Consider the following 15,534-nt stretch of genomic DNA (forward strand, 5'->3'; position numbering starts at 1 on the left):
TCTGATCAGGAAAATTGGGAACATTATGGTTATTGTTGCATAAGAAATATGCAGTCTTATAATGAAGTTTGTGTTTTAGGCAGTTAACTGTTATTTTTATAATGATTATGTTTCCTTTATTTCACTGAATATTTGTGTTCACTCTTGTAAAATTTAGCAGAAATCTTTTATTTATTTATTTATTTATTTGACAGAAATCACAAGTAGGCAGAGAGGCAGCCTGTGGGGGGGCGGGGGGTGGGGAGCAGGCTCCCTGCTGAGCAGAGACCCCCCCCCCTTGCAGGGGCTCAATCCCAGGACCCTGAAATCATGACCTGAGCTGAAGACAGAGGCTTAACTCACTGAGCCACCCAGGCACCCCAGAAATCTATTTTTTTAAGCCTAAAATCACAGAACATTTCAGCCGTGATTAGAATATTAGAAGCAAAAACTGTCATCTGATTTGTACCCTTTCTCTTCAACAACTTTTATTAATCCTCTGCTTTGTGTGTGTCACTATACTAGTCACTGAGGTTGTGAAGTAAGTAAAAGATAGGTGATCAGTTAATATGTCATCCAATCCAGGGGAGTGAAAAAGAGAAGTAACTGAAACTGTCCCAGGTGAAACAGAGTGTATTGCCACCCCATAGCACAGAGCCCTGCGTTCTAGGAGCTCATCAGTAGTTATACTGTGATCATCATCATACCCTATACTGCAGTGTGCAGCAGAGAAAAGGTACATGCAGAGGATATTCTGAACTTAAAGAGTAATTAACCAAGTTTAAAGAGTACATTAAAGCTTCCTAGAGAAGTGATGCCTGAGCTGAGTTTTAAACAGTACGTTATAAGGGATAGGTAACATGAGAAAGAAGGGCAAGGTATTCTGTGTAAAGAGATCAGTCTGAATGCAGAATTTAAAATATCTTTTGGGGAGCGCCTGGGTGGCTCAGTGGGTTAAGCCTCTGCCTTCAGCTCAGGTCATGATCTCAGGGTCCTGGGATCAAGTCCCGCATTGGGCTCTCTGCTCAGCGGGAAGCCTGCTTCCCCCTCTCTCTCTGCCTGCCTCTCTGCCTACTTGTGATCTCTCTCTCTCTCTGTCAAATAAATAAATAAATAAAATCTTAAAAAAAAAATCTTTTGGGGGTCGGCACCTGGGTGGCTCAGTTTTTAGGTGTCTGCTTTCCGCTCGGGTCATGACCCCAGGGTCCTGGGATTGAGCCCCTTGCAATGGCTCCCTGCTCAGTGGGGAGCCTGCTTCCCCCTCTCCCACCACCCATGCTTGTGTTCCCTCTTTCACTCGTGCTCTCTCTCTCTCTCTCTGTTAAATAAATAAATAAAATCTTTGAAAAATATATCTTTTGGGTTTGTTAAGTACAGGAGATTATTGTTTGATGACAAGTAAGAGTAGTTTCTTTGATCTGATGGGGCAAAAGGAAGAGAACAGTAGACTGAGAAATGATTGAGACGAAAGGAAATCCAGACTGTTTCAAGAAGTTAGATAAGGGGATAGGAAGGACACTGAGCACTAAGTAAAGCAAGACTTGGGTTTCTAGTCCTCCTTGGGGACTATATTTGGGGGTGTATATTTCAGGCCAGAAGGAGGTTTAAGGTGCTCATGCTGTGAGGAATGATCCCAGAAGAAAGGGTAACTGATAGAACAAGATCCCAGAGAATGGAAAGGGACAGAGGGACAAGTGCAAAGTAGAGCTCATAGGGTCAAAGGCAAAGATAGAGGGCGTAGGGTCAAGTGCAGAGGTAGAGGCTGGTCTTGAACAAGAAAAAAGAAAAGCTCATTCTCTGAGGCAAGAGCAAAGATGAAATACAGGCACAGGTAGGGGTAAACCCTGCAGGTGGTGGAGCAGAGCCTGTGAGATCCCATCCCACCTGATGACTTTGATTTTCTATGATGTAGAATATGAAGGTCTTGGCTAAGATTTGTAAGGGTCAAGGTTAAACAGAATTGGTGAGGACAGTAATAAATGTTTAGAATAGCCATTTAGCCAAAAGTGAAGCTGAACAAGGACAGATTAAAGGCCTGGGTAGGCCCGGAACGCCTCATAGCATAATCTTATTTTTATTGATGCTACCCTGCCCAGCAATGTTATTTTTTCCTCAGAAAAGATGAAATGTAACGGTAGTTCAGGTTTGGGGTTTGCTGGGCTGGCAACGATGCTACATTAACTCATTCAGCTAATATTCATTCAGGGCTCCTATGTGCCAGGCATTGTTTTAAGCTCTAGAACTACAAAAATGAGAAATTCCAGCCCTTGCCTTCAGGGAGTTCATGGCTGGAAAAGACAGACACCGTGGCAGGGTAGTGCCGTGATAAAGGTGCGGGGGTGTTCCACAATGGTGAGGATTTGTTGAGGGTGAGAGGCTTGATCGTGGATCCAGTGTGGGGAAAGAAGAAATGCCAGCAGGGAGCCTAATAGAACCGGAGAAAATGAAGTGATCCAGGAGCAGGGCTCTCCGTCAGAACTGTGAGGCATGGCATTGTATAGCTAGCTAAAGAGGGGAGGGTTGCGATCAGAGGACTGCATCCGTGGCATTCAGGATTTCTGAGCTGTAACAGTCCTCGGTGAGGACAAGATCCAGTGGGAAGCATTCAGAGGAGTGACCAAAGTGAAAGGAAGGTGAAAGTGAATCACATGTGCCTGATAAGTCATCTGTTCTTGATGTCTTTGCTGTTTCATAAAGCTAGTCCATCTTCATTGTTTGTTTTCTTCCCTAGCCTGAGGAGCCATCTCCTTCCCTTTGCTACCTACTGGCATTATTTCTGCCTGCAGTAGCTACATAGAAAATATTATTCCTTTTATAAATGGAATCACTTCTCCCTATTTATTCACCAAATATTTGCACACCACTTATATTACATTTACTTTGGTAGTTACTGGAAATAATAGATTTATATAAGGCAGTAGTCCCTAGCTCATAATATCATCCAGGCTGGGGGGAAGACAAAGTCAGGAAGGGGACTGAGAATTGCAGAAATAGGACTAGGGTGTTGAGGGACCTGAAAACAGGAAAATCTGTGTATATATGTGTGGTGGGGGAGGGAAATGGGCAGAAAGGGAGAGCATGCCACCTGTGTTGCATTCAGGGAGTGTAAGTATGGGACTGTGCATGGGTAGAAGGTGATCCAGGCAAAGGGTGTCTTGTGTATAGCGACACCAAGGTAAGAGATGTGGGGCATTTGAGAAACTGAAGTTAAGTTCAGCAGGAGGATAAAGCTAGGAAGTAGACAGAGATCTGGGTAACTATTTTAGAAGCATAAGCCTATTTAATGGGTGTTTGGAAGACAATCAAGGAGAATAGAAATGGTTAGAGTTACTTTTTAAAGAGAAGAATAAATTCGAGCGGGGGAGGGGTAGAAATTGTGTGTACAAAAACTAGTTAGAAAGTTCTTGAGGTGGGGCACCTACATGGCTCAGTCAGTAAAGCGTCCGACTCTTGATTTCACCTCAGATCATGATCTCAGGGTTGTGAAATTGAGCCCTGAGTTGGGCTCTGTGCTGGCATGGAGCCTGCTTAAGATCCTCTCTCCTCCCTCTGCCCCCACCTCTAAAGAAAAAAAAGGAAGAAAGTTCTTGAGGTAGCCCAGGTGAGAAATGATGCTGACTTGGACAGGGTGAGAGTAGAAGGGGGATATAAATATATTTGAAAACTATTTAGCTGGTGGACACTGTAGGTCTTATTGATTTATTAGACTGGGGTAAGACAGAGTGGGCAAGGAAGAAATCAGGAATGGGATCTCAGATTCGAATTCGGTCAGATGATAACAGGACAGACAAGTTTGAGTAAAAAGTAGTCTATTTTACACATATTTAATTCAAGATGATTGGTGGCTTTTTTTCTTTTTCTTCCTTTTTTAATAGGAGAATCATCTACAGCTTTTTATTTTTTAAAAGACTTTATTTATTTATTTGTCAGAGAGAGACAGCATGAGCGGAAGCAGGGGGAGTGGCAGGCAGTGGGAGAAGCAGGCTTCCCACTGAGCAGGGAGCCTGATGTGGAACTTGATCCCAGGACCCTGGGATCGTGACCTGAACTGAAGGCAGGCACTTAGCAGACTGAGCCACCCAGGTGCCCCTTACGACTTTTTATTTTTAAGTTGATTTATTTTATTTATTTATTTGTTTTAGTTATCTCTCTACCCAACATCATACTTACAACCCCCAGATCGAGAGTTACACACGTTTCTGACTGAGCCAGCCAGGTGCCCAGTCACTGGTTTTTTCGAGTCAACATTTCCCAGTTTTCTAAACTTTATTCTTGAAAAGCCATTATATATATATGTGTGCTAATTGACCATTGCTTTTGTGGTACCTCTGCACTCTGTATAGACCCTATAATGCCTTAAACCTACTGGATTCTAACTCCACAAGGACAGGGGTCACTTCTTAAAACCTGGGAGCCCAAAATAGTGCCTGGCACATAGTATTTAGTAAATATTTGAATGAATGCCACTTTATTTTGCTTCCATATTTACATGTCAATAACCTTGAAGGTTCTTTTCTTTTCCTTTTTTTTTTTTTAAGATTTTATTTACTTATTTGACAGGGAGAGAGAGAGAGAGCGTGCACAAGCAGGCAGAGGGAGAGGAAAAGCAGGCTCCCCACAGCAGGGACAGCTTGATGTGGGACTTGATCCCAGGACCCCGGGATCGTGACCTGAGCCAAAGGCAGTCGCTTAACCCACTGAGCCACCCAGGCGCCCGAAGGTTATTTTCTTGAGAGTAGGGTGGTCTCATTGTAGTCTCTGCATTTCTAGCGCCTGGTGTAGAGCCTGACTCAGCGAGGGCTCAGTGAATGTTAGCTGCTGTTTCTGCTGTTCTTCTTTTTCCCCTCTTCTTTGTTATCATCATCTACCGTTTAAGTACATTTTTATTTTTGTTAATTTTTGTCCTTGGTGTCAAATAATGATAATTTAGAGTTTTGTTTTCTGGTAGGGAGGGGAGTCCTGTTTTAGATGTTTGCATATAACTTCTTATTCTAAAGGCCAAAACTTTGAGTGTAAATGCTGACTGATATAGACATTATTTACTGTGCTTAATTTCAGATACATCTATATAATGGGAATACAAGAAAGAAATGAGAAGTTGTTTTATAGAATTCTGCAAGATGATATTGAAAGTCTGATGCCAATTGTATACACACCGACAGTGGGTCTTGCCTGCTCCCAATATGGACACATCTTTAGGAGACCTAAGTAAGGCTTATTTTTAAAGACATAAATTTGTAAATGATTATTGTATGGGAAGAATGGCACTCCCTAACAGCTCTTATATTTCTCTTTTATATATTGCCATCTTATGTCAATCACCGTTCCCTCCTCACCAAAGCTTAATTTGGACAAGAAGGGGTTAATAAAAACCCCGCATGTTCATATCTTGTTGTAGTAGAAATGGCAACATTCATTCCTAACCTTCTGCAAGTTATTATGATTAGTAGAAGAACCCGTGCATTTCTGTACAAAAAAGGGGGGGTTACTCTTGATTTTGGTGGCAGGTTTTCCAGAATTATCATTAATAACAGTTTGACAATCTGCCCAAATTAAAAGATTCTCATTTTTTTGTTGGCTTTAATTTCTGTTGTTTGTTCTTTTTTATGAGCTTCTCCAAATTTTAATATCAAATAGTTCTAGCGCCTCAAATATTTTAAATAGAGTAGGGAAATGGGCATCTACTTAAGTCTTTCCATAAGTCACTTTCTCGCTCTAAATCTGTTTTCTCGTAAAATAGGGATGCTAGTGCCTGTTAAAGAGCAGCAGAGAAGGTCAGATGAAGAACTGATGGGAACAGTTCTTTGTAAACTTGCGATTAATTTGTGTTTTCTTGTCGTGTTCCTCTAACCTGTTAGCATTTGCAGCAGTCCTCACCCCTTTCCCATGTCCTGCTTACGTATCGATGCAAATGGTGGAGACATTCAGGCAATGCACGATAGCATCGATCTTCAGTCTCCCCTCATCTAGCCTTGTGGCTTTCCGATGTTAATGTGTGTACAAAACACCCGTGGGACTTAAAATGCTGATCCGAGCCAACCTTCCTGTCCTTCCCATTCCCAAGATTCTAATGAAAAAGAGAAAGATGTGGCGGGTCTGGGTTTTAATGAACGCGATTGGTGACCGCATTGCACATGCTCCCTGTAAGACACTTTGAAAACAGTCTCTGTCCTACGTGCTGCCATCAGTTAATGTGTGTTAAACATTCCTTAAGTTAACCCGGCTGTTTAGTTCATTTTTGGTTTCTTTTTCATTCAGAATAGTGGTTCTCAATCCAGATTAAAGAACAAGGAGAAACTTAATGTATTTATGCTTGGGCCCCACCTATACAAGTTCTGATTCAGTCAGTCTGGAGCTGGGGCCCGTGTAGGTGTTCCAGAAAAGTTCCTGTCATTCTGATGCGTACCCCGCTCTCAGAACTGACATGAAGCAAAAAGAGCAGGGCTTTGAGGCGACACAGATACTGTGTTTTTTGCATAGAAGATGGTCAGTAAATCTTGATCTCAACTCCAGGTCAGTTTAATCAGAATCTCTGGGGCTGGGACCCCTGGCATTTTTTTTTTAAGCCCATCAGATGATTCTATTATGCAGCTACAGCTGAAGAACGGTTTAAACTGATTTGAGTTAGGATAGCAGTGCCAAAGCTGAGACACTAGTGAGAAAGTCAAGTGTAAGAGCCAGTTTGAAGGCACTGGGGGCCTGTTGGCCTTCATCCCTACCTAACCCGTGTTTCTACATACATGTCTACAACCTGTGTTTCTCCCCGACCCCGTCCCCTTCTTCCTTCCTCTCTTCCTTTTTAAAAATCTAGATTTATCTCAGTTGGATAACAATATGCAGTGTGTTTAAGATAACTTTTCACTTTTTCCTAATGCTTCAGAGACATCCTCTTTTGTGTGAAGTTACTGTACTTTTTCTTCTTTCCCTTCCTGCTCCTTCAAATTTCACATTTTCAGTTTTAGTGAATTTTAATAGTAGTTTTTATAGCTTTATTATGCTGTCCTGAATTGGTGGTTTATGTTTACACTGCTTTTTACACAGGTGTATCGAGTTTCTTCTTGGGTAAAACAGTCATGTCATTTAATAATGATCTTTGTTGCAGCTACTGTGTGCGCAATGCAGTTACAGTTTGGAGTAGTTGAAAATGTTTGAAAATAATCCAGTATGATTTAGCTAAATCTGTTTGGAAATGATACTGTGTCTTGATGTTTTATTAAAATACCTAAATATTCCAGTTATGAACAAAACTTAGGAGAAAACAAAAAACTGTTGTGAAATGCAAAGGTGTTTTTGTTCTGTTGCAGGGGATTATTTATTTCAATCTCAGACAGAGGTCATGTTAGATCAATTGTGGATAACTGGCCAGAAAATCATGTTAAGGTACTACTAATAGCACAATCTTCCTCTTCATAATCTTTTTTTCCTTCTTTGTAAGATGCCTCTGAATTTCCAAGAATAGTTTTCATTGTTGCTCTGATTTATTTTGCACTTGCATACATGCAGATTTAGTGTTCTGAGGAGATCATGACAGTAATAATTGCAAAATGGGTCACCAGTACAGAGCTCGACTCTGGGAATGAAATGGGAGTTAGTTCACAAGGTGAACCTGTCACTATTGATACCATGGTATTTCTTGCCTTCTCTATATTCCTTTTCAATATTATTCTAGGTAGAGAAAACACATTAAAATGCCATAAAAGCTTTCATTTTTTTGGGTGGTGAGAGGATTTATGACACTTCTTTCTTCTAAATCTCAGATGGATTTAGATCCTTAAGCAAATATAAAACTCTGTAGAGTTTCAAATTTAATAAATATAAATCTTGGTCCACGTGGCTGTCTTTCATAAAATAAAATCCAGTGATTTACTTAAGATCTTTTGGCAGGCTTTAGAGCTTGTTATAGGCAGTAATCTTGCCTTTATAACATGTCTTCCTCACCAAAATAATCTTCGATGAATAATCATGAGCTCTAATAATCTAGAAAAAATTTGGCCAGATAATTAAACTGTTAGTATGACCTTTAAACCTTGTAGATAGGTATATTTTTTATTTTAGATCTTCTTCCCCCCACTGTTGTTAAGGTGTTTCTTGTTTGGCCTAGGTTATTATGTGGGAATAGCATATCGTTCCATTCTAACCTTGTTTTTCTCTTCTGGTGGCTCTCTATCAGAAGTTTGCCTGCCTCTCCCCAGTTTAGTTTTTGTGAAGATACATAACTGAGCCTCCAGTCAGAAACATTCTGTTTCTAAACCAAAGACAAAGGGAAATCAGATCTAGTTCATCTTTGTTTCACACCTAGATTCTAGAAATCCTAGAATTTTAAATACGCTTGGTTGGTTTACTTTGGAAGTTAGTCAAGAAATAATCTTATTTTTAAAAGTGAGAGTGAAAATACACAAAGAATCTTTTTTCAAATGCTTTTTAGTACCCCACTTTTGACAACTTTTAATTTATATATTTTTTTGTAATTAAGGCTGTTGTGGTGACTGATGGAGAGAGAATTCTGGGTCTTGGAGATCTGGGTGTCTATGGAATGGGAATTCCAGTAGGAAAACTTTGTTTGTATACAGCGTGTGCAGGAATACGGCCTGATAGATGCCTGCCTGTGTGTATTGATGTAGGAACTGATAATCCAGTGAGTAAAACCATTTTCTGCCTTTGATCTTCCTCCCATATTTAAAAAACAAAAGCTTTACGACATTCTTCTCTCGAAGATAATATAAAGATGGGAAAATTTCATGATTAAAGTTAGTCTTTTCTTAAACTGTGCTTTTAATATTTATACAAATAACAGTAAATTAAATCTATTAAGTTTCTTGAAAAAATGTAGCAAGGTTTTAAAAGTTACCTTAGTAATTTTTTTTGTTTTGCAGTTTTTGTTTTATAGAATATGTTTAAGCTGGTTGTGTAACAAAATGATTTTATTTTTGCATTTGGTCTATGTTATAGGCACTCTTAAAAGATCCATTTTACATGGGCTTATATCAGAAAAGAGATCGATCACAACGTTATGATGACCTGATTGATGAGTTTATGAAAGCCATTACGGACAGGTATTTTTTTTTTAAGTTGGAGTAAATGAAAGCATCTTTAATTAATAAAAGAAAGGAACCACAGTTTTTTCTTGATCTCTGATAAAGATGCATAGAAGGAGATACATTTTTGAGAGCTTGGGTTCTGTCCTGATTGCTTAGGTGTACTGATACTGGTGAGACCTTTCGCATTCTGCCTTGCTCTCCTGAGTTGTCTGACCTCCTGCAGGAAGTCTGCGCTCCCCACTCCTGCCAGACCCTCACTGCTCAGCTCTCCCAGCCCTAGGCAGCCGGGCTCACGTCCACCCTTCCTGGGACTCTTGGGCAGCTTTCGTGTTTCAGATTCACTGACCATGGATCCTCCTCTCTCTCTACTTCTGCAGCATCTGATCAGAATAAAGGCCGCATTCCCTACTTTTGCATTCAAGAGTCTCCCTTATCTGGCCCCAACCTACCATAACCAACTTCTCCTTATCTTCTCACATAAACCCTGAAATATATAGCCTGACTGTTGAAAATTCAGGGTCACCAAAATACACCTTGTTTTTCTTCCTATCTCTTTACTTTTTGTTCTTTGAGGGCCCAAATAAAGTCTTACCTCCTTTTCAAGCCTTCCCTTACCTCAGCTCACCAGGGTGATTGGGGTCTTTTTTTGAATGCCAGCGAACTCTTACAAAAATTACTTTTTAACCTCTTATTTAATATATACTTTCCTGTGTTGCTGTTTAACTGCTAATATGGTGAGAATACACATATCAAATATATACTTTATGAGACTGAGATAAAAATCTCTTTCTTTTTAGGAAGTTACTTCATGCTTATATGAGCTGGGCAACCTTGTAGGCACTTGGAAATAGTTTATACTGATTAATATCACATAGATTCACCCCACAAATTTTTCTGAATGAGTAATAGATTTCTGCATTTCAACTCCAGTTTTCAGAGGCTCTGAAAATTGCCAGGTGGCCTTAAATGGACTGACTTGAGACATTATTTCAAAATGGAATCATAAGGAATATTAGACAGGAAAGCTTTTTAATAATGATATTTTCAATACCACCGTTATGGGTTTTGCTGTTTTAGATACGGACAGAACACACTTATTCAGTTTGAAGACTTTGGAAATCATAATGCATTCAGGTTCTTGAGAAAATATCGAGAAAAGTATTGTACCTTCAATGATGATATTCAAGGTAAAGCAAAAAGAAAACCTTAGATTTTTGATCCCTACCTTCTTTAAACCTTTTTAATCTGCCCCTTTGTTATCTTAAAAAATCTTTATTTGAGGGGGTGCTCCTGGGATGCACAGTCGATTGAGCGTCTGACTCTTGATCTTGACTCCAGGTCATGGTCTCCGGGTTGTGAGATGGAGCCCCACATGGGCTCTGCACTCGGTGGGAAGTCTTCTGGAGATTCTTTCCCTCGGCCCTCCCCCCCCGCACCCTGTTCACGAGCACTCTCTCTCTTCAAAATAAATAAATCATTTACAAAACATCCTTATTCATCTTACAGGGACAGCTGCAGTAGCCCTAGCGGGTCTTCTCGCCGCACAGAAAGTTATAGGTAAACCACTCTCAGATCACAGAGTCCTATTCCTTGGAGCAGGAGAGGTACGTTTTTGTGCGCTTTGAGCATTTAAATCTAAAACTCTCCTTTAGAATTGGAAAAATGGGACATAATGAGCTTCTCATTTTGTTATGATCTTGTATGAATGGAAGATCTCTGTTGTAAAGTAGGTAATTTAACATATGTTTAGAAATACTATGTTTAGAGAGAATATCACAAAGAATCAACTTTTGCCGGGTGCCCAGGTGGCTCAGTCATTAAGCGTCTGCCTTTGGCTCAGGTCATGATCCCAGGGTCCTGGGATCAGGCCCTGCATCGGGCTCCCTGCTCGGCAGGAGGCCTGCTTCTCCCTCTCCCACTCCCTCTGCTTGTGTTCCCTCTCTTGCTGTGTCTTTCTCTATCAAATAAATAAGTAAAATCTCAAAAAAAAAAAAAAAAAGAATTTTTACGTGATTTGTTAGAGAATAAACCAAATATTCCTCATAATGCATAATCCTCATATATAAAGTAATTCAAGCATTCTATTATACCCTGGTCTTTATTTTTTAAATTTATGTTTCGTTGGACAGGCTGCTCTTGGAATTGCAAATCTCATAGTTATGGCTATGGTTGAAAATGGTCTCTCAGAAGAAGAGGCGCAAAAGAAAATTTGGATGTTTGACAAGTTTGGTTTGTTAATTAAGGTAAGGTATTTAAATCTTGGAGAAGCAAAAGAATGTTGTTAAAATGATACTTTTAGTTTGACTTTTTAAAAATATTATCAATTCCTAAAATACTATATCGCACTGGACTATCCAGATTGTACCCATTGGGGGACCTTCCAGTATATTCTCAACAGAAATCCTCCAGTCTCCTTTCTGTCTTTTATAAAGACTCTTGCTTCATATTCAAGTCATAATCTCCATGTTGGCACCAGACATATTCTTTCTTGCTTTGTTCTCTTTAAGAAATCAAGTAACCATACAAATAAGATTGTACTTGGCCTTTCTAAAACTAGGTTTTTAATTGGAACTCAGAAGTTCCTAATTAAATTGTTAGCAGGACATCTGACATTTGAGCAGAAATTCCTTAGCCATTTAGAGATCATAGGCCCTTGTAACAGTCCGAGAGCAATCCATGGATCCTTTCCTGAGGCCAGTTCATGGATACAGAAGAGCTTCCAACCCAGATTAATTTAGTATCCTTTGTACCTGCCTGCTTTCCTAGCACTGATTGCCATTTTTAGTAGCTTAAGAAATGCATTATATCTTACACTGTGTAACACATTAGGTAAACCATTTCACAGTTGAACCTACAGTACCAGCGCTGTTGTATTTTTGCTCTATACAAAGACAGCAATTACTTGAAGCAGACCTCTTCAGAGCAAGCTTATTTCAACGTACTTTGTTTCAGTTCTGAAATCTTTCCTTCTTAACTAGTACTCACAACTATTGACACGGAAAATAAAATGAAAAAGTGTTTGAATGAAAAATCTTGAGCGCTTAAATTATACATAATAGTTTAAAATGTACCAGACCTTATGATAAGATTCTGTAGGTATTATCTCGTTCAATCTTCTGTGAAGTTTTACAAATAAGGAAACCTAGGATTTAAAAGGGCAGGTGACTTTCCAAGGTCATTAGCATAAGTAGTGGATGTCAGAGTCACATCCAAGCAGACTATGAAGCCTGTGCTCTTGACCATGAAGCTGTGCTGCCTTCCAAGTGAGCTGTCACCACCGTATTTGCTTGTATCTAAGATACAAGGATTAGAAACTTTGTACTTTTAGAAGGCCATTGGCAGCATACATATTTTTACTGGTACGCAGTTTGGTGCTTCTTTTTGTGGTGTTGGTTTTCACAAATTTTTTTTTATATTTGTAGCAAGTCAAGTCTAGAATGAATATGCTGTTGGTTAGCGTAAATGTGAATCCCGGAATATCTGCAAGTTCGGGGAATATTTTTCTTTTAGGGTGTGTGAATAGCTTGACTTACGGGTTTTAGGCGTCTGGACTCCCCTGCTGACCCAAACACTGCCCTCCTTTTTGAGACTCTGAGAGTTTCCTGTTAAACCTACATATTGGAGAGCTGTGGTCCTCCAGGGGGCAAGTATAAGAAGCCACTGTTCTGAGAACCTGAATCTGTTGAGGCTATATGTCAGTCCTTTAGTTAACTTCCCATCTAACTGATTATGGCGTGCTGCTTTTCCCAGACCCTGCTAGTTCTTATCTGGGGGTATTCTAGTGTTCTGATAGAAAAATTCACCTCTGCAGTGGGTTCTCCTCTTTTGCTAAAATAAGGATACAGATTTCTCAGCCTGGTTGGATTTTGCATTTGATATATTTTTGACTGCTTTAAATTGTTGAAAAATTCTCCATTGTTCTAGTTTGTCAGTGGTATGTCTCCTGGCCTTATAACACCACTAAGGATTTAATTTTTATAGTTTTTGGCTTGGGATTTAGGGAGGAAAGCATGTTTCTCCATTCAGCCATCTTGGACCAGAATTCTCTGTTCCTCTTGTTTCAGAACTCTTGCTAGTACAAGTCCATGATGTCTATCTGCAATTGTAAAATCCTAAAAGCTCTGAAATCCCAAAGTTTTTTTGAAATTGGTAACAAATCTGATTGACTTGGACTTACCTAGTAGCAAAACCAGAGAGGTATTTGTAGTCTTGACCTTTTGTACTTAGTGTACTAAATTTTCTTCAGTTTGGGGTGCCCATGTTAGGGGATTTTAATATTTGATATATTACCACAATACCTTTCTAAAGTATGAAAATATTTTACATCTAGCCTAGATAAGGGATTGTAAGCCTTTGTGCCATATTGGATTTAGAAGCACTTCACAAAGTAAATGAGTTTTTGACAGGGACTAGAAAGTTTCTGGTTAAGGTGGGATTTATGTTTTATATCTGGGTTTTGTGGACACTGGAAGATAGTGGCTGAAGAGGAAAGTAAATGAGAATGAAAAGGCATTCCTATTGTAGAAAGAATATATGACTCATAATGATGTCTTTTCCTTAATCCTCAGTAAGCATTTACTAAAAAATACTGTATTTTTCCCAAAAATTCAGGGGCGGAAAGCTAAAATAGACACTCATCAGGAACCATTTGCTCACTCAGCCCCAGGGAATATACCTGATACTTTTGAAGAAGCAGTAAATATTCTCAGGCCTTCAGCTATAATTGGTGAGTAGAATTGTTGACATGTCATCATATCACTTAACAATATGTTGCTGGTCATCAGTACCATGCAGGAGTACTAAAAATGAAATGACCTATTTTATCTAACTTTCAGCATATAATGTGTTTTTCTGTGATAGCCTTTATGTGTAAAGTTCAGTTAACAGATGTTGCCTGTGATCTTAAGTGTGGGAAACTGTACAATTTATCATGCTTTGCTTTTAGACTTGGTGTGACTGCTGTGCTCAAAACCTGAAAAAGACCAAGGTCATATGATAGACTAAACCAAGAAGTCCTATGCAGGGTCAAATCTTTGCACTGGCAGCAAAGCAGAAAGCGTTGTTATGTTTTGAGAGTAAGGCATTGCATAGCTGACTTCAGAGTATGCCAAAATGGTATTGGGTTCACCCCAGAAAATGTAAAAGTCTTTATTTTGTTTTTTATTTTTTATTTTTTTATTAACATATAATGTATTATTTGTTTCATGGGTACAGGTCTGTGATTCGTTAGTCTTCTACAATTCACAACACTCACCATAGCACATACCCTCCCCCAAAGTCCATCAGAAAGTCTTTATTTTTTTAAAAAGATTTTATTTATTTATTTTAGAGACAGAGAGAGGATGCGAGCAGGGTGTAGGGTGGGTAGGAGGGGTGGGAAGAGCAGAAGGACAAGCAGAATCTGTGTCTAGGGCAGAGCCCGACACAGGGCTCAATCCCAGGACCCTGAGATCATGACCTGAGCTGAATCCAAGAGTTCAGATGCTTAACCAACTGAGCCACCCAGGTGCCCCAGAAAATGTAAAAGTCTTTAAAAGAGGAGCTATTTCATTTCCTATATAGCTGTGAGATTTGAATCCATAAGTTTTTAATAGTTTTATCACTTTCTTGTAGAACCCCTATTGAATGTTAAATAGAAAACAGTCACAGACAGTAAGTTTCTGTGGTCGTTAGCTTCTTCATTGATTAGAACACACAATTTCTTAGGGCAAGAGGACATCTTGAAGATCACCCAATTTCTCTCAAAATTCAATATGAAAACCTAAGAATCTGTCCACCGATTTTCTCTCTGGAGGGTCAAGGAAACAAAAATTGAAAAAGTTTAATTCCTTTAGAACTCATAGACTCCTAAAAATATGTCCATACACTTCCCTATAGAGAAACACTAAATATAAATTATTTTTTTACATAAGAAAAACAAGCACAGAGATGTTAAACAACTTGCCCAAGATTTGTGAATATTTCATATAGCCAGGAGTGACAGAGAACACTAGAACTCTAGTCTCCAGATCAGTATTCTTTGTTACATATCAGTTTTTAAAGTAGAATTGAAAATTAACTATTTTGATTGTTAAATATAAGTCATCTTACTAGATGAACTGGAAAAGGACTCAGCTGAGGTTTTGCTTGGTCATCCCCAGATTCCCGTCATAGGCTGAGTGCTCTTCATGCTTCTGTAACACTGCATACCTGGCACCTGTTACAGGTTTTCTCATTTTCTGCCTACTTTGTTTTTCTCTCCCCTGTAAGTTGCATTGTGTTCATGTTTATATCCCAGTAGCCTAATGCAGTGTCTGAGACATTGTAAGGACTAAAGAAAAGGTCATTAAATTGCGTCAAGAAAGTAGATTGCTTTAGTCAAGATGATTTTTTATCCCTTCTGAATTCCTATTATTTGTTTAATTAAACCCGAGTGTAACAATTTAACATTTGAAATGCAAGTTTTTAACTTTTTTTTTTTTTTTAAGATTTTATTTAGTTATTTGACAGAGATCACAAGTAGGCAGAGAGGCAGGCA

The 15,534-nt window shown here is 39.2% G+C and overlaps 1 protein-coding gene across 1 annotated transcript in view; it reads left to right on the plus strand.

The window, feature by feature from the left end:
• LOC111142587 (malic enzyme 2) overlaps nt 1-15,534 on the plus strand; it is a 57,329-nt gene that overhangs the window by 17,445 nt on the left and 24,350 nt on the right. Inside the window, exons 4-11 of the mRNA XM_022495878.1 lie at nt 5,038-5,187; nt 7,284-7,359; nt 8,453-8,614; nt 8,929-9,032; nt 10,095-10,204; nt 10,524-10,621; nt 11,147-11,260; nt 13,629-13,743. Coding sequence (XP_022351586.1) covers nt 5,038-5,187; nt 7,284-7,359; nt 8,453-8,614; nt 8,929-9,032; nt 10,095-10,204; nt 10,524-10,621; nt 11,147-11,260; nt 13,629-13,743 — 929 coding nt within the window. The remainder of the gene's footprint in view (nt 1-5,037; nt 5,188-7,283; nt 7,360-8,452; nt 8,615-8,928; nt 9,033-10,094; nt 10,205-10,523; nt 10,622-11,146; nt 11,261-13,628; nt 13,744-15,534) is intronic.

Source organism: Enhydra lutris, unplaced genomic scaffold (genome assembly GCF_002288905.1).
Source record: "Enhydra lutris kenyoni isolate GAN:26980312 unplaced genomic scaffold, ASM228890v2 scaffoldscaffold8, whole genome shotgun sequence".
Taxonomy (NCBI): domain Eukaryota; kingdom Metazoa; phylum Chordata; class Mammalia; order Carnivora; family Mustelidae; genus Enhydra; species Enhydra lutris.